General features: G+C 38.6%; 1 protein-coding gene across 1 annotated transcript; it reads right to left on the bottom strand.

Annotated features, from left to right (window-relative positions):
* Window positions 1-1,700: 1,700 nt before the first annotated feature.
* Window positions 1,701-3,741, bottom strand: LOC147322263 (uncharacterized). Its single transcript, XM_086305036.1, has 2 exons — window positions 3,432-3,741; window positions 1,701-2,827 (listed from the first exon to the last, which is right to left on the bottom strand). The coding sequence occupies exons 1-2, from the start codon at window positions 3,499-3,501 to the stop codon at window positions 1,701-1,703; spliced, it is 1,197 nt and encodes a 398-aa protein (XP_086161162.1). The 5' UTR covers window positions 3,502-3,741.
* Window positions 3,742-22,716: the final 18,975 nt, after the last annotated feature.

Here is a 22,716-nt window from a genome sequence, read left to right as displayed (position 1 = left end):
GCTACATTATCCATGATGCAACTATCACTTCTCTACACTTTAGACTGTGGAGAAGGCAAACGAACTCAACAACTTCTTCAACAGGTTTGACCAGCCCACAACCCCCCCACCCTCACCCTCACCTTCACTACAGAGTCCTCTCCCCACTCTCCTGCCTCCCTCGCTTCCCCCCCTTCCTGACACCATGACACCCCCCTCCTCCAATCCCTCTCTCAGCAGCAAGACAAATCCCCCCCTCCCCTCCTCCCAAACATCTCCCAGTGTCACAGTGGATCAGGTCAGGAGGCAACTGAGGAAGCTTCGCCCCAGAAAGGCAGCAGGCCCAGACAAGGTGTGTCCTAGGATGCTTAAGGCGTGTGCTACTGAACTTGGGGAGCCGCTATGTCATCCAGGGAAGACGGACGTTGTTTTGCTGTGCTGTATTTTTATGTGAAGTGTATATATTTATTTTTTATATTGCATGTATTTTGTGCAGTGTTTTATTTAGTTTGCATGTTTTTAGTTGCCGGCAAATTGTCCTGGAGAGACTCCGCCTTTTCCCCCGTTTTTACTAATTGGACACACCTGAGAGAAAAGAAAAGGTAATTTACAGAGTGCTCAAGGACACATAAGAGGTTTGGAGCCGGTGTTCAACAGAAATGTAACACGGAGAATGCGAGACAGACAGAGGAAAGACACAGACGATCAGAGGGGAGAGCGAGAGACGATCAGAGAGTAGAGATGATCAGATGGAGCAGACGACCAGCGACTGGGAAGAGAGATTACCAGCGACTGGAAAGTGGAAACGATCAGAGGAAAAAAAGGCAGATGACCAGCGATTAGGGACGCGTAGCGGCAGTCTGGTGGCAATAACGACAAGAGCCAGCTCGTGCACTGCGGGAGAACAGAAGCAGTGAGACCGCGGTGCCGATTGCAGTTTAAGGAAGCGGCGGGCGGAGTTGAGAGCTCTGCCCTCCCAGGTAAGTCTTTGACTTATCCTTTTTTATAAAGTAAACTGCCAAAGGAATAGTGACTGCCGCTCCCTCCCTTTCTTCAGTGCACCAGGACGTGGAATGCGAGGAGGAAGGCGAGGACTCTGCTGGGTTTCCCTCTTTTATTACTACGCTGGATTTCTTAGTTTTTCTGTGACTTTTAGGCCGTGGTGGATTCCACTGGACTTTTAATGTTGTGTGTTATTGATTTTTATTGTGTCTTCCCTTGGCCAAGGTTGTTTTAATTCATTTTACCTTTTTAACTATTTAAATATAATAAATTATATTTTTAATCTTACAGTTTAAATTGTGTGCTTTCCCTTGGCGGCTCCACTGCTCTGCCCGTTTTGAGGAAGGTTTCCTTCCTTTTAAAAAACACAAACCATCTTGGAAACATAATCAGCCTTTCCGCTCCGGTGTTACAGCTACAACGAGTCTTCAACCTCAGTCTGCGACTGGGGAGAGTGCCCGCCCTATGGAAGACATCCTGCATCGTCCCGGTCCCCAAAAGGAACCGGCCCAATGAGCTGAATGACTTCCGACCGGTGGCACTGACGTCACATCTTATGAAGACTCTAGAGCGGCTCTTCCTCAACCTCCTCCGACCACAGGTACAACATGCCCAGGACCCACTACAGTTTGCATACAAGGTGGGTGTCGGAGTGGAGGATGCCATCCTGTACCTCCTACACAGAGCCCACTCACACCTGGATGGGGGAAAAGGCACGGTCAGGATCCTGTTTCTAAAAAGTATGTCTCACTCACAGCACGCTTTCCATTCTCATTGGCAGCATTCTGGTATTCCTTGTGAAGCTCTCTCAAAACTGTTCCTGGCTCCAGGAACTTCTTGTTCTGATAAGAGGGAACCTGGCGGCAGTAATGGGATGGGACTGTAGGTATTCCAGAGAGCCACTCTTTCAGGAAGGCCTGGTCTCCATCTGATATTGGCATATGAGGACCAGTCTTGTTGATCTTGGGGTTGGGCTGGGTATGAGTGTTGGGTTTCATGCCTGCAGTTAACCATGATCCAATGGTTCTCAGGGCAATACCAAGTGTGGAACAGAAAAGATTTTTGCACACAGGTATTTTGCATCTATCTGAGAGTTGCAGGTGGTATAGCAGAGATGTTGTTCTCCTTGAATCAACACCACCTTTCTTCTGTTTTATGGGCACATTTTCAACAACAGTCTGGATATACACCTTGCGTGTCTCCCAGGAAGGCATGGACCAGAAATTGTTGAAGATTCCTCTTCTCTCAACTTCAGTCAGTAGCTCACAACTTCTTTTCGTTGACTTGAAGCAGTGCTGTGATGTGCATGGTGGGCCCATGGCCTTTGGTGGTCTCTCCTGTCCCATTGTATTCTTGTAATTCTCTCCCTTCAGACGCTTTTCTTTGATGACATTTTTCTTCCACGTATGGGGCAGTGGACGCTTGTGACGAACAGCAGAAGTGCTGGGGGTTGGACTGGCTTCCTCTTCCTCTGCTTCCACCTCCCCTCCTTCCTCTTCCTCCCCTTCATCTTCGTCTCCTTCCCCTTTCTTTTCCTCTCCTTCATCTTCCTCTCCTTCTCCTTCCTTTTCCTCTCCTTCCCCTTCCTTTTCTTCTCCTTCATCTTCGTCTCCTTCCCCTTTCTTTTCCTCTCCTTCATCTTCCTCTCCTTCTCCTTCCTTTTCCTCTCCTTCCCCTTCCTTTTCTTCTCCTTCATCTTCCTCTCCTTCCCCTTTCTTTTCCTCTCCTTCATCTTCCTCTCCTTCCTCTGGCTGCTTATCAGTCTGTTGCCCCATATCAACATAATTTCCTCCTTCTCCCTCATCTATATCCACCAACTCCTCTAAGTTCACATCAACTTCCTTTCCTGATGATACAACAGAAAATAAAATGCTGTTGGAGTATCTTAAAATGGTAAATCAAGATGACATCTAAATCTACTTGTGTAGTCAAAATGTCTGCTATGTAAAAAAATAAATAAAAAAAATAAGTACTATTAATATCAAATCAAATCAATTTATTTTTGTATAGCCCAAAATCACAACAACAGTCGCCTCAAAGGGCTACATGAATATTACTGGCAATAGAGTTCAACCAGTATCAGTCATTTGAACACAGTCAATATAAAGTCCAATTTAACAATTAACAATGAACCCAGGGCGTCCCCCGTCCTTAGACTCTCCTCCTAATAAAAAGCAAATGTTTGAAACATAATATAATTTGCAAACTTGCTGAAAATGCTCAAATTGCCTTTGAAATTGCCAAAGATTTACTCTGGTAGCATGCTGCTGTTAGCTAGCTGCTAGCTTGTACTACATTACTATGCTAATGCTACACTACTAACGCTAATGTTAGCTAGCCATCATACTTTGTTTGCAACAAAAAAGTAATCTTTTAACATGGTCATAACCTCTTTGATTGAATGAAAATACATTTAGTGACCAAAAAACTAAAAAAATATGAACTTTTACCAGATGTAAATGAATCAAAAAGAAGAGCAAGGGCTTCACTTGCGGTCAACCTCTTCTTCTTATCAGCCATTTTGCATACATCAAAACTGCCTAAGTCAAATTGATTGTAGCAAAACTGCCTAAGTCCAATGGTAAAACTGCCTAAGTCAAATGAATGACTTAGGCAAGTATGTTTTTTGACTCTTATGAGTGTTGTGATTGGCCAATGACATAGGCAGACGGACAGGATGATGCAGCAGTGGTAGGGGAGTAAAGTTAGGCAAAAATCTCAATTTGACCAAAAAATGACTTAGGCACTTATGCTATGAAGCTAACGATATATATATATATATATATATATATATATATATATAACAATTCTGTAACTGTAACTTCGGTCGTTGCTGTGCTTTTTTTGGAAATCGAATTTCCCAGAGGAACCCACCCGAGGGATTAATAAAGTTCTATCTTATCTTATCTCTTATCTCTCTTAGATTTATTATTAAGCCACACTATCTTTTTGGGGTAATTTTCCCAACTGCCAGGTCCAATATTTTACTTTTTGGGGGTATTATGCAAAATATTTGTTTTTTTGGGGGGTATCTTTTCAGTAACTGTTCACAGCTTTTGCAATTTCAGCGCATTTAGATTTTAGAAGTGAAAAATAATCATAAATGTGAATTTCCTCAGAGGTGTATTACTTATTTTTCATTAGTAAAATCCATCTGCGGAGTCCTGTTCTGACTACAGATGTTTTTGTACTCACACTAAAGCCTTAAGACAATTCATTCATCTCTCATTCAATTTCATTGACTCAGCAGTGAAATTAACATGATACTCTGGCACATAAACATCTGTGTTCATTGTGCAGATGGTGTTTTGTGAACACTTTGATGAGCTGTAATAAAACAACACATCTATATAACAGGACACTACAAAAGAAAAATGGCAACTAGCAGCTGAAAACGGAGATTGTGGGTCAGAATTCAGAATCCTAGCTGGCAATTAAAAACACGAGCATGCGATGAATGCGGCCTGATGTTGTCTGTGGGAAATGAAGTGGAGGGAAGAGCACGTACACACAGCCTTTGTGTTATAAACAAAGTGATAATACCCTGGATGTGCTTCACCTGCATTTAATGTCTGTGCAGGCAGGCAGATATGCTAATGTGACGTGCATGTGAGGAGTATGAACAATTGCTCAGTCAAGCCCTTCTCCCTTGGGGAGAGTGTGCTGCGGAGAGGTGTTCGACTTCCTAGTTTTTGCAAACAGTTCTGCAGCCAGGGTGCACTGAGCATTCTGAAGTAGTGGGTAATTAAATGCAAAAATGGGATTAGCGCGGTGCACTCCATTCCCTGTTTCCATGTGATTCCAACAACACGATACGGCCCCGCTAAAGCCAGGGATAAAGAGAACTGCTGTGCACTGCAGCGCAGATTACATAAGATTAGAACACACACATTTTCCAAATAATTACCATCCACTGCTTTTTTCAATAGAGTTCTCAAGCTTTTTGTCACTGCCATTTATTGTATCTTTAAGAACTGCTATTCAGTAACTACTGTATGTGTCCTGACAGGAGAAAATGGCAGTAATACACAGCAGGTCACTTTTATGCTTAGGCTGCAGTTTCACAGCTGGAGTCTGTATATGTTGCAGCTCTACAGAGAAGCATACAGCAGTCACATTGTCCCTCTTTCTTCCCACTATCAAAACCATCCCCAAATAACCTTTCCATACTGCAGATGAGGACAAGAGTAAATTTAAATTACCATGAAATCCCTTTATTGCAAACCTATTTCATGTGATACATCAAAGGCAACCAGGGCTTCTAAATTACAGAGAGAGTGTGGTGCAGATTTGACTGATATGAGCTCTGTTGTCCAGGATGGCTATCAACTTAAATTAAAGGTAGTCTCTAACTTCTTTCTTGATTAGATCGCACTGTAATTGCTGCAGTCTCCAACTTTAAAAATGTGATTTTTATTCTTAAAATAATATTGTGGTGTAATTCATGCTGGGTTCATCAAACACACATAAACTGAGAGGTGGAAATGAGCCTTACTTTAGATGAGGCATTTTGATAAAATTACTTCTGGAGAGTTATCTAAATCGGACACTAGTGGACCATGAAAAAGCACTTATCTTTCAGTTATTGCTGTGCATGGTGCATGTCTGTGGCTGATCCTTACTTTATGTGGTCTTCCACCCCAGTATCTTAAGTAAGAAATGTTAATTATTTGTGAATAGCAGTGGTCAATCAGGAAGTGCATCACATTCTGTCTGTGTTTCCTGTTATACTTTTTCCTATTTCACAGTCCAGCTGTTGGGCTGCCTGATAGTGTCCAGATCCACCCGGGTTTCCTCATGCCTTTGCACTCCAGTTGCAATGATAAGATGGCTCCTACATTAGGGGAATTCTACTGGACAGGATACAGATGCACACTCCCCTCATCCATAAAAAAACAAACAAAAACACAACCCCCTTTGCAGGAGATTATTACAAAGTTGAAGGTCAGGAGGGAATATTTGCTTCAGCAGGAAAAATGCAAGAAGTAACAACAAAGGTATGGCAGTGAAAGGTGGTTTTCTTCCTTCCAGTTGTGTGAAATAATGTGAGGGAGAGGTCTGAAGTCACCCATGCATATAATCAGTAATCAAAATCTATGCTGGCTGTAATAGCCTTTGCCTGCTGCTAGATTGAATTTGAATGTGCTATAATGGCTGCATTTGGAAGCCTTTCACAGTATTTAATCACCTTGGATAATTAAGACTACACTCTGGAAATAACAGACATAACAATTCTTGAAACTGGTAACTGTTGCTTTACTGGTAGATTTTTTTTTTTTGAATAGTGAAATAATCAAACAGTATGTACACTATACATAAAAAATGATTTTTTTTCTCCCCTCAGACTTTTGCATCTTTTAGAAATCTGGATCCAATTAAAATGCATTTTTTTTATGTTCTGTTCAAAGATTTGCAAATAAAACTTTAAATTTGTCTCAAAACCAAAGATAAGCAGTTTTCTGCGTCATGATTTTATCTTAACACATGTATGATTGTGTAGCCGTCTGGGAGTGCCTGTGATTCTTTTTTTTTTACCTCTCTCACCAAGATGATTATTAGTTATTATTAATCTCTGGGTCTCTTCCACAGCGTGTCTTTGTCCTGTCTTCCTCCCCTAACCCCATCCCCAGATGGCTGCCCCTCCCTGAGCCTGTTTCTGCTGGAGGTTTCTTCCTGTTAAAATCTAGTTTTTTCCTCCCCACTGTCGCCAAAGCACTTGCTAATAGGGGGGTCATCTGATTTGTTTTTGTTTTTTTCTTTATTATTGTAGGGTCTGCATAGGTTCTCAGTCATCCAGGGTACAGTAATCTAAGGAGCTTGGAAAGAAAAGGACCTGGACTTCTTTGAAGAACTTTGCCCTCTCATTCGAGAAGCTTCTTTAGTTCTAAGACCAAATGGTGGAGAGTCCCAAGCATTTAACCCTTGTATGGTGTTCGGGTCTGTGAGACCCGTGTTCAGTTTTTTTCAAAAGAAAAATTAAACAATTAATTATTTTTTCACGTGTAAATGTGTTGTGTCTTTCCACTCACTCCACTTGATTATAACTGATTTATTTATAACATTTTATATAAAAGAAAAACGAGAAGCACATTAATTCATAAATGTGATCTAACAAAGGTAAAGGGAAAAAATTAACCATGTTTGCTGTTCATGTGTCTTGTAATTGGGATGAAGTAAACATCTGTTGAGTAATTTAACATAAAATTGTTTGATAGTGTTAATTTGGAAAGCCAAAACTCTAGCGGGTCCACCAGACCCATGAACACTGGCTGAGTAACAAAAATATGAACACCACACAAGGGTTAAGGCCTAGTGGGAGTTGTCCCTTAAGAGGGTTTTTGACCCATTATTGACCATGTGCCTCATCACATGACCCAAGGTGTAAAAAAGGGTTTAATTTTCAGTTTATTTTTAATGATTTTTTTAATGCTCTGAAAATCTTTGCTTATTTTTTAAATATATATTTATGTATATGTGCATTTAAGTATAAAAGTATTATAAATGTGCGGAGTATTTGTCAAGAAGGCAATTATTTTTTTTTTAGAAACAGTGCTTATCATGCTCCCTGGTTTTCATCCCATAGTTTTGAGTCTTTGGATTAATATTTAATTATCAGCTGTTTTCTTTCTGGTTTCACTGTTGTTCCAGTACTCTAGTACTCAGTAGTCTTTTTCCTTAGTGTTGCGTTGAGTTCTTGATTCGTGTTTTGATTTCTTTTTTGATTCAAGTATTCACAATCATAGTTCTAGAAGTATTGAGTTCTTGGTTCTTAAGTATTCTAGTGATGTGTTTCACTTTTGTAATCCTGTTTTGGGTCATGTCATGATTTTTATTCTTACTTTTAAGTAGAGTTTTCATTCATATCTTGTGTTGGTTTTAGGCTATGTTCACAAGTACATGGGACGTTTTTAAAGCATGTTTCCCATTTTTGTCTTGAAATCTCGACATTACATTGTAAAAAATGTCAAGAGCTGTCAAGAGCAACAGGTGTAGAAATGCCAAACAATAATGCAGTGCACAGTCTGACATCAAATAAGTAGATAGATTTTGTCTTGCAAGGTCAATCATGTGCTAAGTTTTCCTTCAAACTGATTTTCTGAAAATCTTCAGCCTTGAAGGAGTTTTTTTTAAAGCTCCATTTTCAATTATCTAAAATACTATTTATTTGTGTATGAAAGGTTAAAACTCATAGAAATAGCTCCATTTCTATGTTTTACAAAAATGCCTGTGCATGTGTGGACAGATTCTTACTTCATGTCTCTGTCTCACCTGTTTTCACATTTAGGACTTTGTTCACCGTGATTAAAAGGCCTATTTTGCATGCTTAAGTTTTCAGACAGCACCTCAATTATACAAACACATTCTCAGATATCATTTTGTAATTCTTCCCATCTCTAAATAAACAATATTCTTATTTTCAGGTAGTATTGTAACTACACATAATTCTAAATCAATTAACTTCTTTAAAAAAACTTTTTTTGGTTACTTTTTGATCTTCAGCTGTCAGTTCTTTCTGGTGGTGAAACCACTGATTACCATTTGATCTGTTCACATGAGAGCCTTTTTACATCAAAGCAATGTATAGTTACTCCCAAAGTGATTAGTCTGCTATTTTTATGTGCATAATCATCTTAATGTGGACTTTCAGGTGACAGTATGCCCTGAAGTTTCAAATGTCTTTATAGGACACAGGACGTCCCTAACTGCGGTCACAATTTGGCTGTCTCAACAAAGTTCAGGTCTTTTTTTAAAATTATTTTTCCTCCTGGCCATTGATGATTTCTGATGGAAGCAGTTTAGTGTTGAATCTATGATCAAGGTTAAAAAAAGGCCTACTTCAAGGAATGACAATGTGCTTGGTTGCTGTTCTTGTTAGACTGTAAAAGACACAGAAAATCCCACACAGCACTTTCACTGTGTAGTTCATTTAGTGCTTGCTGGTGAAATCACCAAATTACAATATTTCCTTAAAGGACTATAATTTTTTTTTAACTGATTTATAATCTTAGTCTTAGTCTGCCTTAAAATTATTTACACTGCTATTGCTAGGTGGCTCTAGGAAAGAAAATGTCAGTCTTGTCTTGTCATGTATCTCTATATTAACATATCTGCGACCCCTGGCAAAAATTATGGAATCACCACACTCTTTTGTACTTTGTAGCAAATATTAAATTACAGATACGCCACAAGACTATTTTGTTTATTGGCTAAATATTCAAGCTTCATGAAACTAAAGCCATTCAAATTCAAACTGTTTTAGTTAATGGTATTTTTAAAAATCCAGTAAAGAAGAAATATGTAACATCACTCAGCGTTGAGAAGACAATATGGAATCACCTTGAAATTTTTGCATTTCTAGATTATTTTGAAAATATGAAATCTATAACCTGCAACACATCATTAAAATAGTAGAATCTTCAACATTTGAGGGTTGTACTAGTACGTTGCTTTGAAGTATCAGAATCACAGCAGATTACTGTGCAAAAGTCACCTCATCATCATCATGTTTTAATATTTTGCTAGGAAAAATGGAAATATGTGCAGCTATTCCTTGAAATGTGCAAGCATATATGGAAATGCAACATATAAGAAAAAACAATTCTAATGATCTTGAAAGTCAGTATTTGGTATGACTATTCTTCAACACAGCCTGAACTTTCAAAGGACCTTCAAAGCTCTTCTTTGGATGTTGCCTGTCCTCTTCCATTCCCTACAAAGATCATCCCACACTCAAAATTTGAGGTTCAAGCTCTAGGGAAGCCAATCCATGATGGATAATGTTCCATGGTGATGTTTTTTTGATCCAGGTACTACATATATACTATATACACACTATATCTATCTATCTATCTATCTATCTATCTATCTATCTATCTATCTATCTATATATATATATATATATATATATATATATATATATATATATATATATATATATATATATATATATATATTAGGGGTGCAACGATACACAAAATTCACGGTTCGGTTCGGTTCGATACTTTGGTGTCACGGTTCGATATTTTTTCGATACAAAATAAAATGTTCATGCCTTTTTAATTTGTCATTTATTAAAATTATAAATATATATTTTAACTCAAAAGTACAGTTTTTAAATTTAACCCTAACCCTTGTGCGTGTTTATTTTGACAGCGAATGCGCACCTGCGGACCACTTATGTGTACCCCTGGTTATTTAGCTCATCATATCGCAGCCACAGAAATTATTTTGTCCATGAAACCATAAAGCTGCACTTTCTTTTTGCCTTATAGTCTGATTTGTCATAACTTCTCCGTTTTGTGGTAAGCTTTTCTTTGGCTGTCACTTCTTCACCCTGACCTGTCTTATTTGGCTCAGCAGAACTAAAATATATATCCTGCTGCTTTTACACACGACTCACATAAGCTCAGCGATTCTCTGCGCGATCAACCTCTCACATGTTTAAGCTTGCTGCGGGAGATTTCACTTGTCATGTTTGCGTAGTAAGCTAACGATTAATAAGACAATGTCAGAGGAATTGGTGCACAAATTATCATCACTCACAGATCAGTGCTGTCGCTCTCTATACACAGTTCACGCGATTGCAAAGTGAAAGCAAAAAAACAAGCGCAAATTCAAACGCGATTTCAATATGTCACATATTGACAGTGGCTCACCGATGCCAATGACATAATTACCCAGCTACATTTCCGAAAGAATGCAAAAGCATTGACATATATTTTTCCTTCCTACGATAGGCCGACGGGCAGGGCAGAGATAGATTTTGGTAGCCCGACTGGAAAAATCTCTAGCCCCAGGACGTCGGGCTAGCGATTTTGCGAGCCCTGTATCTGATTGAGGAATCACTCATCTTTGGAAAAGAGAGTTTATTACAGAGGAATGGCTCTTTCCAAAATAAAAGCTATACTATCCGCTTCTTCTGGGCTATATTCTCAGCAGCATATTAAACATATCAGGTCCCCATAAGGAGAATCCTGTGCTAACGGCTGTCTAAATGACTCGGGTAAAGTTTGTAGCATGAATGCTTGTTGTTTTTGTCTTTGCACTAGGATGATGTCGGCGTAAATGTGCAGTCATATTCGTTGTGTTCCCACTAGTGCTTTCAGGTTAACCTCGTTAAAATGACCTTAACGCCACAACACGGCAAATCTCCGTTAACGAGCTAACTGCGCTAACACGCTAGCTCCCACCCATGTAATTGAGCATTGCGTGGCACATCTAGGGTTGCCAACTCCCTGAAAAATAAATAAGGGACACCTCGTGGCCAGGGCCGGGCGACCCAGTTGTCTTCACCCTTCCCAGTGTGGTGAATTTTCTAGCTCTTTTTTTGTGTGTGAAATTATTTTTTTTAACCATTTGACTTGAAGTTGATTTAAGTAGATGCATATTCTTTGTGAACACATGTGAAACAAATGATCATTTAGCCATTTATTTTTAGCTCAAAATGACAACATTAACACATAAAACAGGTCTCTTTCTTAAACAGAAGCCTGTCATGCTTAACTTTTGAGAATATGAGTAAATCTTTCTTTAAAAGAACTCTGTCCTGCTTAACTTAAAATAATAGAAAACAATAGAAAGAAAAATATTCTTGTAACAGTGCACATTTAGTGCATTTAGTACAATTGGCTTCGGTTGAGGTATTATTTCAGCTTTTCTAATGCTAATCAGCTGCTCCCGTTTGAAAACCCGCTTGTTCCCATGATTACGCATCATAACTCATCATCATTATTCATCTATGTATTACTTTTATGTATTAGTCATCTATTTGTTGTAATCATCTATCCTTGCAGTTGTTTATTACACAAAATAAATTATATTATCACACTTCTGGCCACATAGCGCTGATATTCACTGCACATGCATATTAACTTTTTCCAGCCAGGTGTTTTCCTTTTCCCATTCTTCCCTTTCTCTGAGGGGAACAAACATTGCTGCTCTAATGCTGGGCTCACACTGTGCGGTTTTTGGCCCATTTTGAGCCGCTTTTTCAGTGATCGGACCGATTTTGGCCTTCATCGTGCATCGTGTAGTATACGTGGGGTAACGAGAAGTGATTAATACCTCACGACCAGCTCCCGATCATCAATCGCTCGTGAGGGTGTCACCACTGCTTACTGCTCACGCGCAAACACGTAAACGTCGGTGAAAAAGATGGAGCAGCACGGCAGTGCTGCGTGTGATCTGGACACAAGCGATGGAGGCACAACTTGTAGAACTTTGGAAAGCTCATCCGAGCCTTTTCGATGTGGCCTCACAAAATTATCACGACCACAACAACCGTGAAAATAGTTGGATTTACATTGCTGCTCAATCACAGCTGCCTGATCATGTTTTTCATTAGCAATTTAGCAAAGTTGATGGTGGTGGTGTGTCTGTGTGAGTGAAAGACAGAGAGCGAGAGAGAGCGCGACAGATTTTCTGTTATAATCTTCATTTTATGGACGCACAGGGTGAGCTCTCAGGTCGCATCAGAGCATCGGGCGGTATAGTGTGAGAGTACATCGTGACCTATGAACTTCTAACCCCTGGGAGTCAATCGTGCAGTTTGAGCAGGAGCTGAATAACGCGACTGAAAAAATCGCACAGTGTCTGCCCAGCATTAGGTGTTTCCCTGTTGGCCATGCTTCTTGTTGTGGTCATGTTGTCTTCCGGTATTTTCTCCGTAAGCGACCTTTCCTCGACCAATGAGATGAGCGGTAATCTGAATTGTCATACTCGAATTGTCATAAGTGTGCTGTCAGCTCATTGGTCACAAAGCAGGAGAGAGGCTGGGAATTATGTTTTCAAACAAAGCGTTAATTCCATTAAAAGTTATAGACTACTTTTGATTCTCACTGTATTACGGGACAAAGTGCGTCCCTTATTAGCTCAATACGGGACGTGTACTTTTGTTTCTAAATACGGGACGATTCCGTATTTTAAGGGACGGTTGGCAACCCTAGGCACATCCAACATACTGTTTTACTTTAGTCCATGAGCGCTTACCTTCAGGGTCATACGTCACATGAAAACCAAAATCAGAATGAGGGTGGGGGAGGTTCAATTTGCCATGTTGCAAGGAGAGCTTAACTTCTGTCACTAGCTTGCCCTGCGCTCTTCATTTTTTTTTTTTTTTTTTTTTTTGCTCTTCCTTCTGACTATGCTGTCTGTGTGGAGCGCTCAGTCGATCTGCGCTCGACAGTGCAGCCTAGGCGGAGTAGTCGAACGCAGATTCACTGAGCGCTCCACACAGACAGCATTGTCAGAAGGAAAGTTGATAAAATAAATTACAAATGTTGTATTGTTCGATACATATGCGTACCGAACCGAAAGCACTGTATCGAACGGTTCAATATCGATACGAATATCGTTGCACCCCTAATATATATATATCTATATATATATATATATAGATATATATGGTTGTTTAAGGTACCAAGAACAGTGTATTTGTTTTTAATTTGCCAATGTTTTGCTTTTGAACCTAGAATATCACAGTCTTTAAACATCAGTTTTCATATTAATTCTAGGACGAACTGCTACATATGTATGACATTCAATTTTTTTGTCACTCAGAAGAGCTTTTAATATCTTCTTTTTGATCATGTGTTTATTAGTTCACTCATACTGTCATGCTGTCCCTGTGGATTTTGCTGTTAAAACTTAAATTCTGCGACTATGACTCACAGTACTCGAGGCAAACAATTACGGCACATCTTGAGCTTCTCTGTGGTAACTGGAACAGATTTGATGAAGAAACTTCAGCCCCCGTGCCGCCAAGGTCAGTCTTAAACAGAATGAGTGGTACTTTCTGGAGGGCAATACCAAAGTGCACTTTCCAATAAATGCTTGAATTAAAAACCCATTCAGCCAGCCACAATTGCATCCTCCTATGTTCTTGGCTACTTGATGTGATGAGTGACCCTGTGGTCCTCACCCTTGCCACGTAGGCCATCGATCCTGGTCGGGAGAGAGAAGGCAATATTTTGTGTTCCAGTGCCTTGTGTTTATCACCATTGCATCCCTCAGAGGAGAGCTTTAATGAGCAATGAGGACAATAAAGCCGTGACACATACCACACAAACATTGACTGCTCAAAGCTAGTGATCATACAATGTGACTCACCAGAGGGAAAAAAAATCTTTTGCAGCCAATGTGTAATGAAGCTGTGGCAGAGATCGAGTCGAAAGGCAGACAGGCTAACTGTAGGTCTCAAGAGTCCAGAAAATCAGTGGCCCATTGAACTCAGTCTTCCTTCTGATATTGGAGGGATTGGAAGTGGAATGGTCAATAAAACGGAGGAGTGACATTCTTTTTTTGTAGTTTTCAAAAAAAAATTTTTTTTTATAAAAACTGCCCACTTGACCTAGCGACAGATAGCGTGTATATAAACAAAGGTTCATCAGTTTTTTTAAGAGTCTTAAAAGTATTATGAGTATCACTTTAAATTTGGGTCACTTCAGGTCATTTAATCTTAAATAAAGACAAATATTTTGTGTTCCACTTGAAATGAAAAAAAAAAAGGTTCATTATATTGGCTTTTTGTATGTTTTCATTTTTCTTCTCTGGTGGTCACTGAGGTCTTGGAAAGACGTAGGAGGTTTAGAACATAATTAGCCAAGTTTGCAGCTAGACCTCAAATATAATAAATAATGATGGAGCACCAAAGAAGAGAAAAGATAATTTTCTACCATAATATCACAGTGCAGAGTTTGCTGGGGGCAAGGGTTGTTTCATTTTACCTTCTTTTTAATGAAAGAAGACCAGCTTAAAGATTCACTGTTTTAGTGCCTTTTCATGTCAGTGCTAATTAAGAAATCTGTCTGTGCTGATCTATGTTTCATAATCGTAAAACAGTGTGCTTTCTTAGCAATTGTCATGTAAGCTTATTGTGTCAAGTTAACACACTTGCAAGGTGTACCTAATGAAGTGACCAGTGAGAGTGTATCATGGCTTATACTTGCAGTAGAAACATGGGAAAAACTTTAAAAAGACCAAGTTCAACCACTGTTTAGTTTTTATACTGTTGTCAAGAATTACTGTATGATAATCTTTGATCCACTTTGCGCTTAAACACTTTGTCCACACCTCTATGTGCAAAAGAAACAAGTGAGTTTAATGAGAACTGGCTTTAGAATTAGGTTTGACTGTACAGAGGCATACAATGGCTGGGGATATTGCCCAGAACAGGCACACAACTAGATTAATAATACATGGACTTGTTGTTTTTAGATGTTGAGTAAAAGAGAGAAATTGCTCTGACGTTCATCATGTTTAATTTCAAAATGCTCTTTGCTTTGAGTGCAGCCTTGTTAAAACCCTGCCTAATATACAATTTGGATGATTTCAGCCCTGCAGTGTTGAAAGTGCAGCCCAATGTCAAACAGATGCACAGATGCTAATTCAAGGAGAAACAGGTGTTCAATTCAAACAATTTATATGGCGAAGTCAAGTTGATTAGAATATTTCACGGATGAAAACAGCAAAATGTTTACGCTGATTTTCAAGCAGCCATTTGCTAAATACTTTCATTATAAGACACTTGAGTGCTATATGTTATTAAGGCAAATCTGGGTGTATGCCATCATAATCAACCAATTAAGCATGTCTGAATTATTACTGGCCTATGTTTTCTTGGTTTTTGTTTAATTCCTTCACAAGAACAAACAAGCATTAGAGTTTCATATAAACCATCAACCACTCTCTCCTTCATAGAGCCAGCTAGCCAGCCAAATCAAGACATTTTGATGTGGAAGTTGTCAAGATTAATTTGTCCATCAAAGGGATCGCTGCACATTTGACAAGCTTTAAAGGGCAATGAAAAGGTACATTGAGCTGAAGTAAACAGGGTCACATACAGTAGCTCAGAACAATAATATAGTTTGCTGTGATGGATTTGTATTACAAGCGGCATGCTGGTGCAGCAGTTAGCACATTTGGGGTTTCCTCTTGATGCTTTGGCTTCCTCCTACAGTCCAAAGACCTGCATTTACATAAATACATTTATGAGACTAAACTGGCCATATGGATGTGAGAGAGCAGTGTCTGTGGCTGTGTTAGGCATGCAATACTCCACCCTGTCTTTCACAACAAACGCTCTGGTCACTTAAACCTTTTAGAATATGAATTTTGGACTTGTGTTACCTTGTACAATTAATACATCAACTGCTAGTGACTGCAGTGGATGCTAGAACTGTTGACATGAAATGTTTCTTACTGTTTTAATGGGTAATTAGGTTATATTTAGATTCAATTCACTCAAATGGAAAATTTGCTTTAAGGAACAACCTAACCTTATATTATAAGAACTTGTTGGTGCAATAGACACCAGCTCAACAGTGGGCTGAATGGATATATATCCACATCTTTTTTGAGCACAGCTTCCTCCATATTGGTTGACTCATCTTTACCAACAGTAGTGACTGGTGGAGCATCCAGTGTTAGGTGGTATATATGCTACAATTCACTATGATGCATCAGTTAGACAGTACAGCATCTTAGTGTCAGTTCACAATGTGGGTGTGTGTAGTGAAAATCAGATTTTAACGATTGTTAATATCTATTCCTCGTGAATATATGTATAGAAGAACAAAACATTTTATGCAAAATATAGACAGTTAATTTAATTAATGAAGAAGAAAGGCTGTGGCTCTATCTTTGAGAAATCACACATGTTTTTTACTGGTGTTACATTGTGTGTGAAGGAAGAGCTAATTCAATTTCCAGTGTGATAATTGAGGGTGGAAAGCCTGGAGCAAAGGTGTCACCTTGTGATTAGAAAACTAAACATGTGACCCAAAGACAGACATACGTGATAACACTTAAATCAAAATGTTCTATTTTCTTTTTTAAAAAAAGAAAAATGATTCTCTACTATACTTCTATACTTACTTCAGAGGTATGTACTATAATAAGTACTATCTCAGTTAACATTGTTTATAACCATATTTTTTTAAAAAGTAACCATAAAAACATCCAAACTGTCTCACTTTCATATCTCTTAAAAATGACCTCTTTTTTATTTTTGGAAGGATGAAAATGCACTAATATTTTATGCTAATCTTTAAACATAACCTCTTGATTTTCATGGAAGAAAGGCTCCAAGAATCCAATGTGGCGGGCCTCTTTACATATGCTTTCAGCTGACAAACAGCACTGCAGCATTTAGGCTGGTATTGCTGTGGTGTCACATCATGATTCAGGTGACTCTGCTGCACACCATACTGCACTAAGTGTTAATAGAACTGCAGCAGGAATATCTCTGTTCAACAGGAAAACGAAATGTCAACATGCAGCATATAAATAACAATCCTTTCATTTCTGCTTTATTTCTAGTGTGTCCTAATGTACCGGTAGCCCCATTTATGCATACCATTGTAGGCAAGGACAAGAATTACATTGCAACTCATCAGTAGCTGCATCACTGGTAAATGATGATTACTGAGCAGCTGAGAGTCATGTCTTAGCGCTTCATTTACCAACCATGCTGTATGGAGTACTGTGCAGCTTGTTTGGGTTAGATTATTGTTCAGATAGAGAGATGGAATATTTATATAGCAATATGGACTGATAATTTTCTCTAACTACGCTGAAACCAGACAGTACTAACTGCTAGGCACATACTTTGAAAGTTGAATATATCTGAGAGGCTGTCTTTGAACATATCGTATATATTTATATATACTCTCATCCAAGGGTGTCAAATCCTGCCATTCAGACAGGCGAAATGAAAAACTGCTTTCACAGAGGTAAGGATAAGGGGTCCTTTGGCCTTGGTGTACTGAGTCACCTGTCACAGGAATATAACAGACCTGATTTAAAGAGCAACAAAGTTGGAGTTTTGGAGGCAGGCGGGCTGATAGTCGAGTATTTAACAAGTTTACTTTGTTCTTGTTTCTTTTTTGCTCTGTGTTGTTCTCTTTTTTGCTTCATTTGTGAGCTTCTGTCACCAAAACTACTCAAATATGTTTTGGAAAAGATGATAGTCTAGGATAAAATGTCACAGGTCACAACATTAAGCCTGCACATTGGAAAATGACACTTGGTTAGTGCCTGATACTAAAGAGTTGTGAAGAAGCATCATATCTGGCTAATTGAGAGTGAGAACTATCTCACTATCATCATATCAGTGGTCAGTCACAGTACTGATGCCAAAGGACATCAAGCTTATCTCTGAGATGCCACCGGCTTTGATGGCAGCATTTGACAGCCTGAGAATGAGAACAGGGTGTACATTGCAGGGTTATTTGCGTGCATTATACAGTATGTAGTGTACAAACTAAGCATATGGAGGTTGTCAGCTTTCATACACAAGACCAGAGTTTGCACCACATTACAGAGCTATAATGTTAATGTAACAACACTGACAGTATGTCACAATTATGGCTCAGTTACACTAAAGTAAAACAGGCCCTAACCTCCCTGCAACTGGGAAAAATGATGCTACTAGTTGCTCTGACCAACTGGTGAGCCACAGGTTGCACGTATGACCCCTTCTACTTCTGGGCAATCACTTTCTCTTAGGGCTATTGCACAGGTTGCCTTATGAGCAATCTCTATCCAACTCAGGCTGCCTCCAATCACAGAGATTGGCTACGTTTTGCAAAGAATTAGAAAAATAATATGTGTTTTTGCATTTAGGGATTAAACTCAGCTGGTTGCCAACTGCTTGTATTCTGGTTATATTTCTATATAAAAACAAGGTCACTACGCCCCAGTGATATGTTCCAGTTAAATAACTGTCATACGGTTTGTGGAGAAATGTCTTTTATAAATCTATGAGTCGTTAATGTGATTTTCTGCGTATGGAGATGGCAACAGATTTGCAGTTATCACAAAAAGATTGCTTATAACTGTCAGCATGAACACACTTAGTTCCAAACTCTCTCATTGCACTTTTAGTGCTGACTGATAACCCAAAGTTGCTTTGGGGCAGCAACTTTCTGTGAGGGGCCACAGAATGGATCTCTGTCTTCAAAGCAACCATTTAAAAGACAACAAGTTCAGAAGCTTATTGCACAGAGTTTTGATTATGCAGTGGTCTCCATTGTTTTCCCTATCGTGACTGTAAAATTAGGGGAAAGAAGTATGGCCATAATTTTTGCTTCCCTGTCACAGGTGATATACGACTCAGGTCTTTTGGTTACAATATGCAAAATGAACCGATTAAATGTGGTTTAATACTATATATTTAGTATTTCACTCCTGGCTACACTCTTCTCAACAATGATAGAGGAAGAAATGCCTTTTGAAAGGCTAAATAAGGTATTAAAAATAATCTATTTGTTGTATACGTAGGGAGAAGTTTGCAATTTTTGCTCCAATTAAATTGTCTTCTGATTTTTAATGGGTAGAATGAAGATATCTGTGACAAAGAATGGATTTTATGGGTTGTGGGTTTAAGGGATATAAGAGAAAGGCACAAGCTGTGCATGTCAGATTTTGCAATTAGCACCAAGATGTTTGTTTATCTGAAGACTTTTTGTTGCCTAAATGTAACCTTGTCTATAATTCATACAACTCTTACAAAATTCTTCCCTGGTATAAGCTCATTATATTGAAATGGTGCCCACACACAAGCACTTTCTGATCTTTTATGCTCACTTCATTAAATGTTTTTGAGAATGAGCTGTCTGTGAAAAAAAATATGTTTCAGGGACAAACAGCAATGAAAGCAAGCAATTAAATAAAAGAAAAGAAAACATATCCAGATTTGAAAGTTGTCTGATATGAGATCATAGCAGACTTCACAGTGTCTTCCCTCAAGTTGTTCATGTGAGTTAGCGGGTTAGTGAGCCAGAACAGTCCAATGGTCTCTCAGCAGCTCAACAAAAAGCCTTATCACTACCATGCAGTGCATTAGCAGACATGCCTGAGTGGTTGTGTACTGGGTGTGTCATCTTTGCCAATTCACCAGAATAGGTGTTCTAGGTGTCAGTGTCTCTGCTAAATACATTAACTCTGGGCTAAGAGTGCCGCACTAGGAGTGCCACGCACATCTGCAATGCAACCCCTTATAATAACTTGCTAATTAAAAATAGCATGCACAATTAGAGCTCAAAATTCATGATCCAATAAAGTCAGAGCATCAAGCATGATATTATCTTCCTCTAAAGTAAAAGGGCAAAGGACACATATATTATCCATGGCAGAGTAATTATGATGATGAGAACAGGGCAGCATTTTAATACAGCAGTGATGGTAGTGCATTAATCTAAGAAATGATATATTGTAAAGGGCCTCCAAATGGGTGCATAGAAAGTTTTCGATCATCTTTCATTACTTTATTTTTATTACTTTTTATGTAGCGTAAATAGAGTGCAGTGAAAGCTGCGACGATAAGAGCAGAAAAGTCAAAAAGACTGGTCAAAACAACTTAACAGAGGAGAAAAATTTAAAAACAACATTTGTTAGTTTGGTTGATATAGCATGGGCAATCAATGGAAGGCTGTGACTCCAATTTGTTTGGTGAGATAACCAAGGAAATTCATATTTTTGCATGTCTTTTTGGACAAACTATGTTTACACAACCTTTCCAACTGGGCAAACACATCCTACCATATTCATCTTGAATAGATTTAGTGAGGGAATTGGCTGGAGATAGGTGATCTCCCTGAAATTGTTTTGCTTTGCTGGTATATTTCCCACTGGCTCACACATCTCAGGCCATGAACAAGATTTGTAGAGTTTTATTTGTCCTGTTTTGTCCTACAGATACTGTGGTGTGAGATTCTCTTCTCTAAATTAAAAATCCCATTAAATAAAATTTACTCTTAATGTGGGACCCATTTCCTTTTGTGACCGCCTTTATTTTATTTTATTTTTTATTTTAAGGTTATAGTTTTATTCACAATCATTGCTGTAAGAAATGGAGATATACTTATTTTTCATTTTTTTATGTAGTCTGAGTGTATTAAAAAGATATTTTCCATCACTGACAATGATGGAAAAATCTGAAGGCTGTCCGTCAATTCAACAGATTAGAACGGTAACGCTGTAACATTAAATAATTCACGCGCAACACTGTAAAGAACAGTACATTGGTGGTCTGTCTCTTTCACATTAAATATACATTGTAGAATCCTCTATCATGGCCTTGGAGCAAATCTATGACCCTGCTCCATTTTGCAGAAGGAACGCATACTATGAGATTTCCTCTTGGAGACGTGAGCGCTTGCTGGATGGGAAAGTGCTGCAGTCAGAGACTTTCAGGGACTTCTGACCACTTTCTAACTGGTGCTGGTAATGTCTGTGTCCTGTGTTTAGGCAGTGGTAGGCTCAGTCTTCGAAGTAAATATGAAACATGAAAAAACATGTAAAAGAATGGGTCAGCAGCAACCACCCTTGATGCATTTAATTACGCTCAAGCAATCACTTAGGTTTAGCCTGCTAAGTACATATTTGCCTGTTTCGGTATAATCACTGTGTTTTTGCATCTGTCCTGTAACTGCAGGAAAAAAAAACCCTATTTGCTTCTTGTGGTGTCAACTTCTCTCATTGCTTATTCGTTTTCTTGCCAGTTATTGTGATCGAGTTATTTTTTAGCTTTACAGTTTTTAGAAACATGTCCCATCATAATTAAAAAGCTATAGATAATATTCAATTTCAGTTTTGTATAAACCTGACAGTCATGATAACAGACAACTAAATCTAAAGCAACCTCTTTTTCTACAGGAGTAATGAAATTTGTGATTTTGAAATTGGTTTGCATTACACCCAGAAATAATTTTGAAAGATTTTCAAAAACTTTTGGACTGATAAACCCAATCTACCCACTGAATGAAGCACCTGCGTCTGTGTTTCTAAAGTCTTGATTTCTATCCCTCCAGAGAAACAATTTAATCACTTAGTTGTTAAAATCACATTTTTGTTCAGCTTGGTTTTCTCAGTAACCAGTTTTAACTTTCGGCGGCAAAACTGCATTAACATGTATCAGGGGTACTATAAATGTTTTATCTGTTTTCTGATAATTCACTGCGGAGAGCCTCAAAACACTTAAAGGGCCATTTCACCATGCAGGATAGGTGGATTGTCAAAACAAGTTATAGCATGACAGCTTGATACAAGGCCCATCTTCTTACAATGAGTCCTTAAGCACCAAAATAAATTTCTAATATAGTTGTATTTTGACAGCCATGAATTTGGAGCTTTCAGTGTTTGTTTGAAAATCTCTCAAATTCTAGTTTGGACTGACAGAACAGGAATAGCATTCAGACATAGCAGCCCCATTCACTGCTACACAACCTTATTTTCCTGCTGGATAATCCTGATTTTCTCATCTGACATTTACTGAGGAGTGTACTACCAAGCAAGTTTGACATAGCCAGCCTTTTCTTTGCATTAGCTGGTTCAACAAAAACCTAAAACCCCAGATATTGGTATTGCTTAGTGGTTATCAGCCTTGTTAACTAAAGGCTTTCCCCCCCTCTGGCTGTGTGTAAAACTAAAAGTGGGAGTCATTTGATTCTTCTTCCCTACAATATGTGCAGATCACCCGTCAAGAAAAGTTATAGCGGGAGAACAATGAAGAATATAAAATAATGCAGCAGCAATGTTTCTTTTATAAGACAGAAGAGGATCCTGCAGAAAAAAATGCATTTATGGGAAATCAGCACTCTAATATCTTTATGTTATTGCTCATTAACTCATTGCTGTTTATTTCTAACATGTAAGCCGTGCATTCAAACTCTTGCTTTTTAAATGCTAAGAATTACATATTTATAATGTATACGACATCCAAGAAGTGCATTTAAA

Source organism: Aulonocara sp. 'chitande type north' Nkhata Bay, linkage group LG9, assembly GCF_057382095.1.
Source record: "Aulonocara sp. 'chitande type north' Nkhata Bay isolate Kocher_YH1m ecotype deep benthic linkage group LG9, A_spYH_male_GT1.1, whole genome shotgun sequence".
NCBI lineage: Eukaryota > Metazoa > Chordata > Actinopteri > Cichliformes > Cichlidae > Aulonocara > Aulonocara sp. 'chitande type north' Nkhata Bay.
The sequence above is the reverse complement of the archived record's forward strand: the minus strand, read 5'-3'. Positions and strand labels throughout refer to the sequence as shown.

Bases quoted from the DNA above. Each gene is read 5' to 3' on its own strand.
- LOC147322263 (XM_086305036.1), bottom strand. From the start codon at position 3,501: ATGGCTGATAAGAAGAAGAGGTTGACCGCAAGTGAAGCCCTTGCTCTT. The intron at 2,828-3,431 runs GTAAAAGTTCAT...TTGTATCATCAG, and splicing joins TTTTGATTCATTTACATCTG to GAAAGGAAGTTGATGTGAAC.